Genomic DNA, 17,704 nt, shown 5'->3' with positions numbered 1-17,704 from the left:
GTCTAAACCAGACAGACTGAACGGTTAGGACAACTGCTATACTGTTTCTCTTACCCTGTGTTAAAATGAATGAATCAAGAAATTGAGAAAAACACATAGGAATTAGATGTTATAGAGGAGGAAGCGGGGTGTTATGCCTGTTTCTAGCTGCAGGTGGGAAGAGAGCATGTGGACAGTGGCCCATGTAGTGAACTGTGCAGGGCGATAGCCATTTCCCATTGCTGCCATAACAAGTCAGTGCCAATTTAATGGTTTAAAAGAACAGCACTTCCTACCTTACCATTCTGTAGTTCCGAAGCCCAATATGGGCCTCACTGGGCTTAAATCCAGGCTTTGGTGGGGCAGGGACCTGGAGCCTCAGGGGACGATCTGTTACCTCGCCTTCTCAGTCCATGGAGTCCCTCCATCTCCAAAGTCCGCAGCAGCTGCCCCCATCCTCCCAGCTGCTTGCACCCTTCGTAGGCTTTCTGTGTCCCTCTCATGCTAACACCTCTTGGTTCTCTGGTTCTCTCTCTCTTTTTTAAAGATTTAAAAATTTATTTTGAGAGAGAGAAAGCACACAAGTAAGGGGGAGGAGCAGAGGGAGAGGGAGAAGCAGACTCTCCACTGAGCAGGGAGCCCGATATGGGACTTGATCCCAGGACCCTGAGATCACGACCTGAGCCCAAGGCAGATGCGTAACCGACTGAGCCACCCAGGCGCCCCTCTGGTTCTCTCTTCTGCTAGATCTCTCTGCTGACAGCCACAAAAGGTTTTCTGCTTTTAAGGACCCATGTGACTAGATAATTCAGGATAATCTCTCCATTTCAAGATCCTTAACCTTATCACACATGCAAAGTCTCTTTGCCATATAAGTAAACGTATGCACAGGTTGTGGGGATTGGAATAGGGATGTGGACACTTTAGGGGGGTCCTTATTCTGCTTCCCCTAGGCATCAAAGCATGAGCTATAGGGATATAGGGACTTGATCTAGGCAGTTACTGGTTGTATTGCAAGAGAGCCAGGTTTGATTTTGTAAGCCTGAAATACTAGTCACAACACTAATAGTAACCAGTTTTCCTCTTTAGGCCTCAGACTCTTCACTTGAAATTATTTTGTCTTTTAATTATTGAACCTATGTAGCCTAGGTATTGTAATTCCTGCTGTGGTGCACCACCCAGATTTCTCTTTCCAGAAGTCCAGCAGATTCTGGGATTATGAGTGGCTGATAGCTCTAAGTGGGTCCTGCTTTAGAGTTTGCCCTCAGCTGAACAGAGCCACATTGTCCTAAGTCACACCCCTCTCCAGGGACAGCCTGCCTCTAATGACTGATGGATGGGGGTGGGGGCTGGGTAGCAGAAGGGCCTGGCCATGACGGCTCCACTCTGGGGGGCCACCCCATCTCCAGCCTCCCCATGGCATTGCGGTCCCTCTGTGTCCTCTGCACAGTCTTGCTTCCTTCATGCCTTCACTCCTGCTTCTTCCATGGTGTCGTTTCCAAGAGTGTTCCTAGCAAATCTGTGCACAAAGCTTGATGTTTTACAGCTTGTTTCCCAGAGAACCTGATCATCTGAATGCTTGGCAGGCCTCTTTTTGTTGTTTGTTGTTTGGCTTTTGATCATATTATTTTGACTTGTTTTATGACCAGTGATTTTTGATTGAGTGTTTGACATCGTGGGAAAAAAACAATGGAAACTTTGGATGTCTTTGTCTTCCTCCAGAGGGTTTACTGTTACTTCTGGCGGGTAGCTGGCTGGCTCTGGAGCACCAGTCTGCTCAGATCACTTAAAATCCAGTCATGGACCAAGATGACCTGGAGCATTATTCTGTGCAGATTGACCTCCTTCTAGTTCACCTTCACTTCTGGCCTGTGCCCTACGGGTCCCTGACCCAGTACGTAGTGCTTCGCTGGCCTTTCTCTGTGGTGGGCCCTGTGCTTCGTCTGTACCCTCCACCCATGAGCCTGTCAGAGGTTTTCCTCAGTGTCAGCTGCTAGCAACAGTTTCCAGACGACAGATACCTCCAGCTGAAGGAGGAGCGCAGAGGTCAGGCTTGTGTTTCTAAGCCTCCTTCCTTTCCAAGATCTGGGCATTCATTCACCACTGTGGTAGCTTCTGAGACCTTGAAACAAATTCAGAGTATCTTGTGTAGTTTGTATAGTTATCCTCTGCTGGAGGCTGCCTTGCTGTTGCTGGGAGCCGTTTTCTGCTGTTCTGGTGAAGGATGATTTGTTTTATCAATCTATTTCTGTTGAAAATTATGGTTTTATTAAAAATACCATTTATATCTTTATTGCTTATTTTTTATGCTCATTTATAATTGTTTCCATTTACATTTGAATGGAATTGTTGTGTCATAAAGTATAAACAGATAAAGGCTTTGCATAGACGTTTCTAAGTTGTGTGGCGGGCACTTTGTACTAATTGATACTCCAGCAGCAGTAGAGGAGGTAACTGCCTTTTTAATCTCTAACTGTGAAATCTAACTTCATAAACATGTGTGCATTTTCCTTCGTCCCGCAGGCACGTGCTCTAACACCTCAGACTGCAGAAACAGATGCCATTCGGTTTTTGGTTGGGACGCAGTCTCTTAAATATGATAATCAGGTAACTATTTTTGACATATGTATACATGTTAATTACTAAGACTATTCTTAGTTTTATAACCATTTTGCTCTTGATTTTTCAAGTAACATTTGAGAAAATCAGTGCCACACAAACAAAATAAAATTGCATTGGGATTTAAATATCCAACTGTATGTAATAACTGAGTTCAATAATTTAAACTTTGTGTAGCATCACTGTCATAGTTTTTGTTTGTAGTTATGAAGGGTTTGCTGTGTAAGTGATTGGGAAGCAGTCCAGGGGACGTGGTCGGCACCCCTGCTTCTACCCGGGCCAGTGGGTGGCCATGCGAGGTGCTGACAGCATTCTTCCCAGCTGAGCCTGGGTGGGCCTGTAAACCATCAAGTTCTAGGCTTTTGCTGCTACCCGCTCCAGCACCTGGAGTGGCTGTTCAGGCCACTGTCGTAGAGAGTGTTGTCTGCTCACAGATCAGCGTTCAGTTCATGACTTGACGCACACATATGACCTTGACACACAGGATTAACCTTGCTGGACTTCATTTTCCTCATCACTGAGATAGAGATAAAGCGGCCCGCTTTCTGTACCTCACAGACGCTGAGGATGTTGCGAAGATGTGTACTGTTGGATCCTGGGGAAAAGCACCAAAGGCCACGTGACCTGGTGCAGGGCCTCTGCCCAGGTACCACTGTCACACAGGGGAGTAGCTTTAACATAGCTGTGAAAGAGTGTTTGGTGCTGGGTGTGTGTAGTGAACTTGCCACCCTCGTATTGCTGACAAGGGATTTTAAATTGGCGTAATCATTTTGGCAACTGATTTGGTGACATATAATAAGAGCTTTATAAATAAATGTTTATATTACTTAACCCTCATTTCCTATACCCAAAACATAGGGAAGGCTTTATATGCAAGGAATATTATTGTAATGGTACAAATAATTGCAAAACAATTAGAAGCAAACAAAATGTGCCCGTGTTAGTTTGGTTGAAGCTGCTGTCTATGCTGGCAGATTCTCCTGGTTGGATCTGATTGAACCTGGTTCCTCATGGTGCAGTGGTTGTCATTGACTGCGCTCATTAAATTATAAAACTCGTATGGTTCGTAATTTTTTTTTTTTTGGTATGGTTCGTAATTTAAGAATCGTTAGACGATTCAGAGAAATGTTAAAATAGTATATATTGTGTGATCGCAATTATGTTAGAAAAGTAAATCATTTTTCAGTAGACACAAGCATTGAATCATTAGGCATATATGTCAACTAATGTTATGTCACATCAGTTATACCTCAAGTAGAACAGCTGTGGATAAAGTACAAAATTGAGTGTCTATGTACAGTGAAGACTAGGAGGAAACAGGTCAAAAAGCCTCACACTTTGACCCTGGTTACCTTTGGTAATGCAAACATTTGTGAGGTAATTTTCATTTTTCTGACCATGTGTGTGTGTCACTTTTCTTCTGGAAGAATGTCAGGTGAGAATGGTTTATTTATGAAAATGGTTTCCAGTGGCTGTCTCTCAGGGAAGAGGGACTCGTGCAGTCTGGGGGCTGCTGCTCGCTTGAGGGAGGGGGTGCCTAATGGGCCCTCGCTCACAGCATGCGTGTGCGTGTGCGTGTTCCCCTCACACATGACGTGCTCTGCTCACATGTCCTGTGCATGTTCCTCCTCTGTACAACCTGTGTTCTCTCCTGCGTGATGGGCTTGGTTCCCCTCACACGCAGCACGTGTGTCTTCAGAGGCTGGCTGCCAGCCGGGGCTGCCAAGAGGACCCACCCCCCAACCCCGGGAGGCGTGAGCACAGCATTCCCCATCCTGCTGCTCTCTAGAAGCAGTACCGTCCTTCCTCTGCTTCCCAATGATGATGATATTATTATTATTATTATTATTATTATTATTATTATTAAAGGCTTATTTATTAGAGAGTCCATGTGGGGGGTGGGGAAGAGGAGAGGGAGAGGGAGAGGGAGAGGGAGAGTCTCAAGCTGACTCCCTCCCCATGGAGTGTGGAGCCAGAAGCAGGGCTTGATTCTATGACCCTGAGATTCTGACCTGAGCTGAAACCTAGAGTCGGGCACTCCTCTCCCTGAGCTGCCCAGGCGCCCTGCCCACTAATGTTCTGGTTATAACATGATTACCTGGTGCATTTGCCAGTGATGACAACTGGCCCCTCTGCACCCCGGCTCCTGCGGCCCCTCCTGCTTGTCTGCTGACGCTGGGGGTGGCCGGCTCCACAGCCAGGTGTTGGGATAGGCCAGCGAAGTGGGGCCTGTGCCCCAGGGGCGGCCCGTCGGCCAAGGGTCAGAGACACACTCACCTGCAGGATGGGGAAGTGGGGGAGCTGCTTAGGACTGGGTGGGGATGAGTCTCACACCTGTGACTTCATTGGACGCATGTCATCGACCCCATTTCTAGGCAGGTGGGGGGTTGGCCCTGCACAGTTGTGAGGGTTTTCACAGATGAGCGAGCTGGAATGTGGCAGAAACACAGCTGTTCCCCTTCCGCCTCCTGCCCCTTGCCCTGCAGCATAGGTGGTCAGGGTTGCGAACTAAGGGCGTCCTGCTTGCTTCCCCGCAGATACCCACACAGATGGTGCTGGTGCTGGGGGCTCTGCTGGTGCTGGTAATGGGGGCGGCCCCAGATCAGGCCGCCCAGGCGGAGGTGGGGTGGGGGGTGTGGGGGGCTTGGGGGGTCCTGCTCACAGGCCTCTGGTGGGCTGGCTGCTGGCTGGCTGGTGAGGGTTAATGGCTTCTGGCTTTGCCTGGGGCCATCAGCTCCTGGGCAGTCATTAATTCCCTAGAAAGTGCCAGTCCCTGAATCAGTCCCAATTAATTCAGCTGTGCTATTTTCTGAAAGTTTTTGGAGCTGTCACAGTTGCTGGCCTTTTTTTGTCAGATGAACTGCTTTACTTTCTGTCCGTAGTTTGCACGGGGTTCCGTGTTGGGAGCAGGATGAGTGTGCGTGGAGTCTTTCATCTTTCTGGATTCTCCTTCATGGGAAGGTGGGGTTCTTTCCACAGAGGGCACGTGCTCACTGGCTGTCCAGTGGGGGATTTTATGTATGTATGTATGTATGTATTTATTTATATTTTAATGATTTTATTTATTCAAGAGAGAAAAAGAGCAAGCACAAGCAGGGAGGGGCAGAGGGAGAAGCAGACACCCTGTTAAGCAGGAAGCCTGATGTGAGACTTGATCCCAGGGCCCCAGGATCACGTCCTGGGCCGAGACAGACGCCCAACAGACTGGGCCACCTGGGAGCCTCCAGTGGGGGCACTTTACGCAGAGACTCAAAACAAGGGATTCCAGGTTGAAGGAGTTGATTTGCTTCTCTGCTGTGCTTTTCCCAAAGATTTCCTTTGTCTTTTGCTACCTGGGAGATGAGTGCCAGGGTGACAAGCACGCAGACTTGTTCTCTCTCAGCACGGGCCGTGGAAAGGCGGATCCCTGAAGGGAGTGACACTCAGTGGCTTCATCGCCTGGATCGATTTTTTTCCTTTTTGTTTTTAATTTGTAAACTCCATTTTTTTGTTTGTGTTTTGAGTAAGGACAGCTTTGCTCATGAGCCCTGCTGCCTGCAAGCTTGTCCTCAGTGACCCTGAGAGTCACCTGGGCCTTTGTTAGACATTGAGGATCTCAGCCCCAGCCTAGACTAACCGAACCCCGTCTCCCTGCTCCACACCCCTTCTTCCCATTATTGATTACACCTCAGAATTTCTTTTTGAAACATAGAGTTCTCTATGTCTTTTTAGTTGTTGGATTTATATCTAAAAGCATATAATAAAAACACAGCAGGAGGTATTGCGGTGACCTGTTTAGGTTCCAGCTTTTTCCCCAGCCCTGGAGCAGATGCTATGAAAGGCTTCCATCTTGTCCGCTTGTTATGGTCTGGATGTTTGTTTCCCCCAGATTCATAGGTTGGAACCTAACCCCCCAGGTGATGGTGTGAGGGGGTAGGGCCTGTGGAAGGTGCTTAGGTCATGACAGTGGAGCTGCCATGGATGGGATTGACCCAAAGCGTCCTACCCCTTCTACCACAGGAGGACACAGCGAGAGGGTGGCCATCTGATCCAGGACGACGGCTGTCACTAGACCCGATCATGCTGGCACCCTGCTCTCAGACTTCCAGCCTCCAGATCTGGCAGTAATAAATTTCTCTTGTCTATAAGCCACCCAGTTGGTAGGATTTGTTGCAGCAGCCCACATGGACTAGGACACTGCTTTTCTAGGGAATGCCCTCACTGGGTGCCAAGAGGGTGTAGAACGCAGGTCTGCCTGCCTGCCTTCTTTCCTTCTTTCCTTTCTTCCTTTCTCTCTCTCCCTCCCTCCTCTCTCACTTTCCCTCCCTCCCTCCCTCCCTCCCTGTCTCTCTCACTTTCTCTCTCTCTCTCTCTCTCTCCCCCTCCCTCCCTCTCTCCTGGCTGCCAGGCATGCTTTGGCTTCACGGAGAAGGATGTTCATATACTGGGGTTTATTAGCTTCAGGATAGACATAATACAGACAGGTAAATGGTGGCCATGTGGGCGTATTAGGTATTGGGGAAAGTGCAGCATGTTTGATGTTAACTTTTTTTTTTTTATGAATTTATTTTTTATTGGTGTTCAATTTGCCAACATATAGAATAACACCCAGTGCTCATCCCATCAAGTGCCCACCTCAGTGCCTGTCACCCAGTCACCCCCACCACCCGCCCACCTCCCCTTCCACCACCCCTAGCTCGTTTCCCAGAGTTACGAGTCTTTCATGTTCCGTCTCCCTTTCTGATATTTCCCACTCATTTTTTCTCCTTTCCCCTTTATTCCCTTTGACTGTTTTTTATATTCCCCAAATGAATGAGACCATATAATGTTTGTCCTTCTCCGATTGACTTATTTCACTCAGCATAATACCCTCCAGCTCTTTGGACTTGTCACTTAAAGTCTTAGCTAAAGGATCACTAGATGTTTCAGTTAGAAGAAAGCAATCCTAGAAATCCATTTTCCTAAATATACTTAAGCTGAAGCAAGAACTCAGAACGAGTGACTTCCTCAGGGTGAAGTGGCCAGGAAGTGGCATAATCAAGCCTGGAAGCAGGTCCTCGGATCCCAGACGCTTGGGCATCCCGTGTATCCCCTGAGGCTGAACGGACTATGCTGAGACGGAGTTTCAGGGGTGCTGACTAGAGCCACGAGGAGAGAGCACGGAGGTACGAGGCCATCCGAACCACTTGCTCTCTCAGGCCTCTAGCCACCTGCGGTGTCCTGTGTGCTTCTTAAGGACCTGCCTGGAGGCGGCCTATTCGTTTTCTGTGGATGACAGTCTGCTGAGGGTGGCGAGCCCAGTCCTTTATCCTGGTGGCTGGACCCATCTATCCTGATGGCTCATGGGCCAAAGCCAGCGACAGTACGACGTGCCTGTGGCTAAGCCAAGCCGCTGGATTCTTAGCTTTCCCTAAGAAGGGAGCTTTTAAGTTTTTATTTCTAATTTTATCCATTATTAAATTTTTTTCTTTTAAAAAAATTCATAAGAATTTGTTTACCTTCAGTTCAGGAGGAGAGATGAAGTGGAGAGACTGTACAATGGCCTGGAGTGACAGGCTCCAGTCTGGCTCCAGGCCACAGAGGAGCCAGGGTCTGTGGGCAAGGGACAAGGGACACCCTTCTCTAAGGCCCGATTCTCCAGGAAGATGACGAGCGTGAACATCTTTATGGGCTTCCTAACGAATTTTATGACTCTTCCTCCTAACTTCTTATATAGAGAGTCATCTGGGCCTGTAACCCTGCACTAGTAAACCCGACTGTAAAAGATTTAATAATGGTAATTCAAAATAGATGAGTTTGGTCTTCATTATAAGCTGTTAAAACATTTAAAAAACTCAGATATGGTGTGAAGCACATCAAGTGAAGATGAAGCGCTACCCAGATGACCACGTCTGCCCGGCCCTCTTAGCCAGTGTTCATTGGTCTTCCTTCTGTGCCCCTATAATCTTTTGCACTCACGAGTTACAGTGTTGTCTTGGGATTGTCTTCATAACTGGGCTGGAGCTGCATAAATGTATTCCTCCTTGTATTTCTTTGTGTGTCCAGCGTAAGCTGGGGAGTGGGTCGTGCCCTGAGGACAGACAGTTGGAGCCTTGATCTCCTCTGAAGTCAGAAGCTGATTTCTGCTCACCTGCTGCAAAGCCCAGGGGAGAGTGGGGAGCCTCCGTGCACCCCGGATGGCCTGGGGCTTCAGAGCACCTGCTCTGGAATGCTGTTTCTAACTGAATGAGACACCCGGCTTCACCTTTGAGGCCTGGGTTCCTCTACCTGTGGACTGTGGCTAATGGTGCACGTGGCTCTGTTAAGGATTAGTAGAAATCATGTGCGTCGAATAGCACCGTGCCTGGCCCATGTACCTCTTGGCTGTTATGACCCATCTCTTCATTGTCCTGGCGTCTTACAGTCCTTCCTGAACATAACATTTCATGAAGATGTGTTCTGTGGGCCTGCCCACGAACCCACTGTGAGTGATGCTACGTGGAAGAACCTTAGACTGTCAGGCTTGCAGATGAAGGTTAAGGGCCGTAGTATCAGTGCGTGTCAGACTAGGAGAGGAGGACTTGGGGGGGGTCTTGGGCTTGGCCCTCCTTCCTGCTCTGTCCGTGTGCCCGGAGGTGTAGAAAGGAGCCTAGAGGAACTTTGGGTCAGGCCTTGGAGCCTGTGGACAGCATGTTCTTGGTGACGGAAGGGTGTCCTGGCAAGGTTGTGAGAGGGAAGGCCCTTCCCCAGGTGAGCACGGCCTGGAGCAGGGGTGGGGGCGCTGGGCAGCAGAGCCCAGCAGCCAGGGGTCCTGGGCCAGCGGGAAGAGGCTGGGGCGCAGGGCGCTGGGGGTCAGTGCAGGGGACAGCAGGCTTGCTTTGGGGTGGGCAGATGGAGCCAGCACACGGGAATTCTGACGCCAGAGCTCTGGTGGTGTCACCGTGTGGGGCTCCTGGCCCTTTAGTGCACGGCAGAGGCACAGAAAAGGAGGGAACAGGAAAGAAGTGCATTTCAGCGCATTCATTCATGTTTTCAGTCCTAATGGATTTCCAGATAAGTAGGAAATCTGTCAAATAATGAAGAAAAACATTTACTCATTACCCTAACAACACAAAAGTTATTCCAGATTTTGTATATTGCCTAGTAGTCTGTGTTCACATTGACTTTTATATAATTGCGTGCCATTTTATATTCTGCTTGTAAACTTTAATGCTTTCATAGTATTTTTGGTATTTATAATTGCTCTTTATCATGATTTTTAAAGAAGATTTTATTTATTTGAAAGAGAGTGTGTACATGTGGGGAGGAGGGGCAGAGGGAGAGGGAGTAGCAGACTCCCCGCTGAGATCCCATGACCCTGAGATCATGACCTGAGCCCAGACCAAGAGTCAGACACTCCATTGACTGAGCCACCCAGGTGCCCTGCCCCGTCTTTTTCATGATTTTTAAAACTATATAATACTCCATAATTTTCTTGTTGTTCATTCATTCTCTGGGACAGGTTTTAAGAAATCAAATTATATCAATTTCAACATTTATGTAGTTTCTATTTACAGGTTATAATAAATCTTTAGAAAGAATTATTCAAATGTACGATGTGTACCGATTTTACCACAGCCTTCCCAGGGTGCGTTGTCACCATTCAATCAGCCTCACAGAATTCTTATTTTAAATGTTAATGTCATGAGATACAATAAAGAATGATTTTTTCTCACTTTTGAATTTTGTGGTTATACTCACTCTAGTGGATTTGTGTGTAAGGTGTAATGTGCCCACACTCCATGTGTCTAAAGTAGCCAGTCTGACACCTTTTACACACTCATGCACACACTGACACCCACCCCATGCCTGCAGGACCGCCACCACCATCACTGACAGCCCCTGCGGCCTGTTTTACAGATATGCCACCGCTTACTTTCCCGTCCCACTGTAGATGGACATCTGGGCTGTGCACCGCTCTTGGTGCAGCATCATGAACGAAGCTGCCGTGAGCTCTTTGGTGCGTGTCCTTTGCCCATGTGTCAGCTGGGTATAGAGCCAGCAGTAGGTACGGACGTAGGACATGTGCATGTTTAACCTTAGTAAGTACTGCCAAAGATTTTTCTCAGGAATCAATTATTTAGTAATTATTGATGGCTTTTTTAAATGTGTAACATGTCCATGGAGGGAGAAAATATTTACAGGTAAAATTCTCTCATGTGGAGGGAAAAACTTACCAAAAGCAGTTTTATTTATTTATTTATTTAAAAAAATTATTTGAGAGACAGGGAGAGAGGGTGGTCACACAGGGGAGGGACAGGGGCAGGGGCAGAGGGACAGTCAGACTCCTGCTGAACAGGGAGTCTGATGCCAATGCCAGGCTCAATCTCAGGACCCCGAGATGCTGACCTGAGCAGAAGACAGACGCTTCACTGACGGAGCCGCTCAGGCAGCAGTTTTATTTATGTATTTATTTATTTGAAGGTTTTATTTATTTATTCTTGAGAGACACACAGAGAGGCAGAGGGAGGAGCAGGCTCCCTGCAGGGAGTTGGATGTGGGATTCGATCCCAGGACCCCGGGGTCACGACCTGAGCCCAAGTCAGATGCTCAACCACTGAGCCACCCAGGTGCTCCTGAAAGAAGTTTTAGAAATAAAAGTAACAGGAATGGTTATTCATCTCTTCCTGCAGAGGCGAGGGGAGGCCCGAGCGTGCACTGGCTTCACCGTGGTGTTTCTTGTAATCTTTATCTTCAGTGTTGCACGGACGCACAGTCACACAGGCTTGCGGTGTCCATGTGGGGTTTGAATCCTGAGTCCAGAGCTATCCCTTCCAGGGACCGGTGATTATTGTTCTGTTAACACTGGGCATAAGAGGAAGCAGTGAAGACAGGCACCAGGCCCACTGGGCCACGCATGGCACAAAGAGGCTTCTGGGTGTCATGGAAACATTTTTATATTTATTTTTAGTTTTTATTTTTTATTGGAGTTCAATTTGCCAACATATAGCATAACACCCATTGCTCATCCCTCCAAGTGTCCCCCTCAGTGCCCGTCACCCAGTCACCCCACCCCCCGCCCACCTCCCTTTCCACCACTCCTTGTTTGTTTCCCAGAGTTAGGAGTCTCTCATGTTCTGTCTCATGGAAACATTTTTAAAACAGCATTTATTGTTTGTTCTGATTGCAAAGTAATGCATATTAATCCCACAAAATCACAAATACCACAAAGAGGTAGAGGAGAAGCTGCCGCAGTCCACCGTCCACGGGTAACCATCCTCACCGAGGCTCCTTCCTGGCCTGGGCTGCGTGCTGTTCTCACAGCTCTGTTCGCACCGCTCCTTGTGCCCCACAGCCATGCACGGGCCTCAGAGGCTCTAGGCTCCTAGGCACAACCCTTGACAACTCTGGCCCTGGTGCCAGCCAATTACTCTGTGGGGATTTCAGACTTGTCTTTTGAGAAGAACACAGGGAGGTGAGCTCACAGAAGTGTATCTACCATCAGTGTGGTAACAGTAACAGTTAATTAAAGATGTTAAAGATGCATGTGATTATTCTTTGTAGTCACTCTGTTTAACTCAGGCACATGGGAAGTGAGGTCCTGATGTTCTTTTTCATTGTATTTGTAGATCCACATCATAGATTTTGATGATGAAAACAACATTATCAACAAAAACGTCCTCCTCCATCAGGTGGGCGAGATCTGGCACATCAGCACCAGTCCTGCGGACAGAGGCGTGCTGGCCACCTGCTACAACAAACGTGAGTGTTCTCGGGGTTTCTATGCACCTGCAACCTGGGGCTTACGTGGCCACTGGGTCAGCGCATGACTTACGGGGTTAGTGATGGGCAGAGGTGCTGCACTCACAGGGAAGCCGTGATGCTGTAGGTGGACGCTTTGCTGCAGGGAATATGACCCGCAGCCTGAGACTGGAAGCCGGGCTCAGAGCTGTTCCAGGCACATTGACCTCTCGGGGCTGGGGACTGATATGCTGGAGGCTCTCAAACGACAGAGGTCAGTGTCCTCCTGTGTTAGTTAGCTGGGCCCCTCGGAGGGCAGCGATTTGTGTGTACGTGTGCATGGTAACAGTTACAGGGTAACGAGAGTGTGGGATGGTGCTCTTCAGTAACCCCACCCTGCGTGCAGCGCACAGGCGTGTTGGGAGTCCATGCTTCTAATAAATATCTGCCACCTGTGCTTTTTGGCTCTGGGGCTCGTGACGTTTGTGTCAACCCAGTGCCCGGCAGGCCGCGCGTCTTCCTCCTTCCTCCTCTCTCTGTCATTGTCCATAACTGGTGTTCAAGTTCTGGCTTTGGGGAAAGATCCCCCATTGCATCTTTCTCTGTAAGCCGGAATAAAGTCTGTTTTGTGCCAGGTCGTCTCTAAAATGTTTCCTTCGGTCTTCCGCACACCAGGTACGTCTGGGTGTTGTGCGCGTCTGCCCACAGGCGCCGCCTGCCGTCTCCTCTCTCCTGCCCTGGCCTCAGCCTTGTGTGTACGGCTGTCTGTCTGCTCTGGGCGGCCTGGTGCCCTGCTGCTAGGAACCCGTGCTGAGACGCTGCTCCCCGGGATTCTCCCTCTGTGGCTTTCTAGTTCACGTCACGCCTAATCTTTATGTTTTTAACGCTGTTAAAGGCAGAAAAGTTGTTTTCTGAAAGGTCTTCCCGCTGCCCCCAGCCCCTTGTGTTCTTTACCTCTTACTCCTGTTATTCCTAGCGTGGACTGGCGCCTTCGCTGGCTGGGAACAGCCTCCCTGGGAGCCCGCTCGGACTTGCCATGCCCCCAGCAGCGCAGTGTGGGGCGGGGCAAGGTTGCCCCATGCAGCCTACAGGGACGGAGGCGGTGCTGCCAGTAGCGTATCTGGGACGCAACAGCCTTCACACTTACCTGCCCCCACGACCCAGCGCCCTTGCTGATGGTGGTTTGCGTCGCCTCCCTGTGCTGGACGGCATCCCGTACTGCATGTCAGGCCACATGGCTGCGGGTCTGCCATCCCCCATCCCCCTGGTGCTGCTGCTGCCGCCTTCACCCCCAACAGGGGAGCTTGGCAGCCTTCCTTAGGTAGAGATAGCCAGAGGTCTGCAAATGAAAGTGCAGTTGGTCCTCTTCTGGAAAAGTGACTTTCAAACTTTTGTGACCAATTTCCCTTTAGATGAACTTAAGATCAGCTGACCTGAATTTTACCTTTGCCATAGAACACGGCGGAATGACAGGAGTGACATCCCACCACCTTTCTCATATCCTGTCAGAAGCAGGTCGGTCACGGGTCTTGCCTGTACTCATAGGAGCAGATTGCAAAAAGGTGTCGCGCTAGGGGTGACATCCGGGCCCCTGCATATGTGAGCGGCACCTGCTTCCCCAGGGGCCACGACCTCATCTATGCAGAACATACTTGTCACCTCTGGATTCTTGGCCACAAGGGCAGCAGCAGCCTTGGGTCAGCTCCAGGCATGCATCTGGCTTCTGGGTATAATGTGCCATTGGGGTCACTGCCTGCCGCACGTTCTTTCCTCACCTGCTGACCCGTGAAGCTATGAAGTCATCTGCCCGTCACATGGCTCTGGGACAGGTGTGGGGTGATAGCTGCTTACATAATGTTCAAACAGGAGAATGGGAGGTCAGAGGAGCCACTGGCCATGGCCATTCCTAGGGCAGACGCCACTGGAGGGCCTGCAGTGGCCCCAGGTCCATCTCAGCCCTGCCCGCCGGCCCTCCTTTGTCCTTCATGGGGCAGCTGGCAGGTGCAGCCAGGGACACCACCAGCTCACCCCTGCGGGCACATGTGGGCCACGTAGCCACCTGTGTCTGGTGCAGGCTGGCAGGGTCTTGTGAGGCAGGTTCTGCAGTCCATACACCAAGCCGTACCCCCAGGTCTTCCTGAGATGGTCTCTTGTCTCCCCTGGTGCTTGCCGGGGGGAGAAGACCCTCTCCCTCTCTGCCCAGCCTCTGTCTGACCCTCCAGCTGGAACTTCCTGTCCCTGCACCCTGGCCTGTTGGTCTTGAGGGTTTAGCCTATTCTCTCTGCGGCGCTTTCCAGCAGCAAGTCTCTGAGTGTTAGCCGGTGTTCCTGCCAGTGGGGCTGAGCACGTCAAAGCCCTCAAGTCTCACATCTGGGTTCCTTTGTTCTCACGGTGACTCCCTTGTTCCTTCTGTCACCTTCCACAATCTACAGCCAGACACAGGCCAAGCGCCACCTCGCTCTCCACGCGGGACCCTTGGTCCACCCAGCCCGCTGCCCCGCTTCTGTTTCTGCCACCTCCTAACAGGGACCCTCCCTCCTGTTTCCAGAACATTCCCCTCCCTCTGAACCTTCACTGGCAGCATCCTCTGTGTGCCCGTGGCTTCTAACAGGCTGTTCAGATTCTCGAAGACTGTGTCCCCTGGCTTGGCACTGGGTTCAGTATCCTTCTGTAGGCTGCGTGGGGAAGCGCCACAAATACATTCCCCACCATCTGGGGCGACCCGGCCTGGGAGGTCCTGGCGCCGCTGTGTCCCGGCCTTGGTGGGGGCTTGCTGGCTGTCTGCTGACCCTGTGCTCGGTCCCCGGGGCTGTGAGTGGCTGTGGCTTGAAGTGCTGGTCTTGCCCTGTTTGTCCACAGCTCGGGGGTGGGGTGGAGGGGAGCACGTCATCGGGCCACCTGCATCTCAGGTCCTCGTCAGGATCCGCACCCCCTGCCACTGCTCCTCCATGGTGGTCAGCCCCCTGTGCCAGGCTTGCCTCCCAGGTCAGCCTTTCTGGGGACAAAGATGACTGTTTCATGGCAAAGCTCAGCTTTTCCTGCTCACAGGCAGGACTTAACACATTCCAGGCCTGCAGCGCAGGCTCTTTGCCTGGGTGAAGTGGGGAGGGGGTGAGATGGGGAGGTGGGGAGGTGCCGGGAGCACCTTCTTTCTCCCCTCACCGGGAAGGAGCTGCCCTGCTATTCCCCGCCCCTCCTCGCCCTCCCTGCCCCTCTCCAGTCCACATCTGATCCACACCAGGCTGTCTGTGCAAGTTCTGGTCCCGGGATTAGGCCCAGCCGGTCCAGTTCAAACACCCGTCGAAGAACTTGGAGCAAGGATCTGTGCTCACCACGCTGACTTCGTGCACAGAAGGCTGCAGAGCGACTGCACACGTTTGTACCCAGACACTTATGGTCTGTCCTTTACACCGAGCTCCCCACCAATTTGAGGCTTCTGCCCTGCGGCTCCTTAGATGTGGGTTAGACCCAGAGCCTCACTGATGTGGGTTAGGATAGGAATCAGGTCATCACCATTGCTTCAGTGGATCTTTGTGTGAAGACCACAAGTCCACTTTGCTCTTTATCTTCCCGCGAATTTGTGTTGTGTCCTGCTCTCCATGTCTCAGTGTCTGGGCTGCTGAGGGCCGTGTGCGGGTGTCAGCACGTACTCCCCATCCTGCTCATCGTCTGGCTCATGTTTGTGAGCACTGCATAGACACAGGTGTCCTGGCTGCCCTGCTGCCCCTCTTGTGCGTGTCCCCGCTCTGCTGTGGCCCATCCTTGTTTCCATGGGTTTGCACCATATTTTAGACAGTGGTAGTAGCATCCTTTAATCGAAAGCCCAGGAGCCTCTGAGCTGTGTGTCTCACACCCTGAGTTGTGCCCTCCCCCCCCCCCCCCCGAGGAGGGGGCTGCCAGGGGCAGGGAGGGTGGGGAGTAGGAAGGAGGGCCGATGGGTGGTGGTGGAGCAGGTCCAGGCACCAACCTCCCAGAACCTCTAATAGGGACCTGCTTCTAGCAGAGACTTGTCCTCACTTAAAGCTGTTATCGTGTCCCTGTTCACATGAGTCTAGAAACCCTTCTCCGTGGATCTCATTGGGGGAAAGGAGGGAGGACCCATGGAGACGTGGGCTTTGGCATCCTAAGATGTGGAGTCCCCTTTGAGTGGTGGCCTCTTCTTGAGAAATCTAGGAAGTTGTGTTTTCTATGAACAACCGTGTCTAAATTATATCCATATATGATAATAGGCTAAAAAAATGTCTGCACATTGATGAAGTCTGCACTGCGGTGGAACTCTGGTGCTCTGCACACACACACACCCTGGGACATCACGATGGCCTTGTATGTGAATGTGGAGAATTGGATTAACTTACAGCTCATTTTTTAAAAAAGATTCATTTGTTCATCTTGGAGAGAAAGCACGCGTGGGGCGGAGGAGGGCAGAGGGAGAGGGAGAAAGAGAATCCCAAGCAGACTGTGCTGGGTGCAGAGCCTGACGCGGGACTTGATCCCCTGACCCTGAGAGCAGGACCTGAGCTGAAACCAAGAGTCAGACGCTCAACCGACTGAGCCACCGGGTGCCCCAACTCACAGCTCATTTCTGAAAATGCAGATGAGAAGAGCTCCCTCCGTACCTTCCATTGTTCTACTCAGGAGGGATGGTAAGCAGCAGGATTCAGTTCCCCTCGCACAACCGAAGTAGCTGCTACGTGCAGGCCGAGCTTCTTGTTGGCAATCTAAACATGCAGACTCTTTCAGACCAGACTCTGCACCCACATGGGCTAGCTGACATCTGTGTCGTGCAAGGAGCAGATGACAATGTGATTTTAGCCGTCACCTGGGATGATGATGAGAACCTTGGAGTCTGGGTGCTGGGGGCAGGGTTGGATGGACACTGAACTCTTCTGGAACTTTTTCTGCCTAATGAAGATTTAAAAAAACCCAACTCTAGCTTTTCTTTCTGATAGTTTCACAAGAAATGCGTCACCGCAGAGGCAACACGAGGGCATGTGGGAGGATGGAGGCCGTTTCATCGGGGCTCCAGAGCCTGGCGGGGCTGGGCGTCTGTGCCGCAGTGGAGCACAGGGCCAGCTGGGTATGGAGCAGGGGTGGGGACAGGCGAGGGGGCCCCTCGGGACATAGGCCAGCGTGTCCTCCGGAAGGAAAGCCTTCGTCCCAAGGCGTCGTGGTCATCGCGGCAAGGCGGGCGCGTGTTCTCTGCTGCTTTGCCTCCAAGCTGCAGGTGTTCAGACTGCCTCCCTCCCCACCTGGCTCTACCTCCCCAGGGGCTTCTCTGGGGCGTCAGCCCTCCTGTCCTCAGGCGGGTGCACTAGAGGTTCCTTGAGAAAAGTCTGTGCGTCAGATGAACTTCATAGGTTGGCTGTTTAAAAACTGTGACTTTGCCACTTTAATTTCCTTTTTTCTGAATGAGTGTGTGTCTGTTTTT

At 50.7% G+C, this 17,704-nt stretch overlaps 1 protein-coding gene across 5 annotated transcripts in view; it reads left to right on the top strand.

Annotated features, from left to right (window-relative positions):
- Window positions 1-17,704, top strand: part of EIPR1 (EARP complex and GARP complex interacting protein 1) — a 120,485-nt gene that overhangs the window by 12,141 nt on the left and 90,640 nt on the right. For 2 of the 5 annotated variants that reach the window (XM_049096001.1, XM_049096002.1), the window contains exons 1-2: window positions 2,497-2,586; window positions 12,165-12,297. In XM_049096001.1, coding sequence (XP_048951958.1) covers window positions 12,184-12,297 — 114 coding nt within the window. In that variant the 5' untranslated portion in view covers window positions 2,497-2,586; window positions 12,165-12,183. Of the gene's footprint in view, window positions 1-2,496; window positions 2,587-12,162; window positions 12,298-17,704 lie in introns of those variants that run through there. The other 3 variants (XM_025454767.3, XM_049096000.1, XM_049096003.1) reach the window with 3 other exon arrangements.

This window comes from Canis lupus, chromosome 17 (genome assembly GCF_003254725.2).
Source record: "Canis lupus dingo isolate Sandy chromosome 17, ASM325472v2, whole genome shotgun sequence".
NCBI lineage: Eukaryota > Metazoa > Chordata > Mammalia > Carnivora > Canidae > Canis > Canis lupus.
The sequence above is the reverse complement of the archived record's forward strand: the minus strand, read 5'-3'. Positions and strand labels throughout refer to the sequence as shown.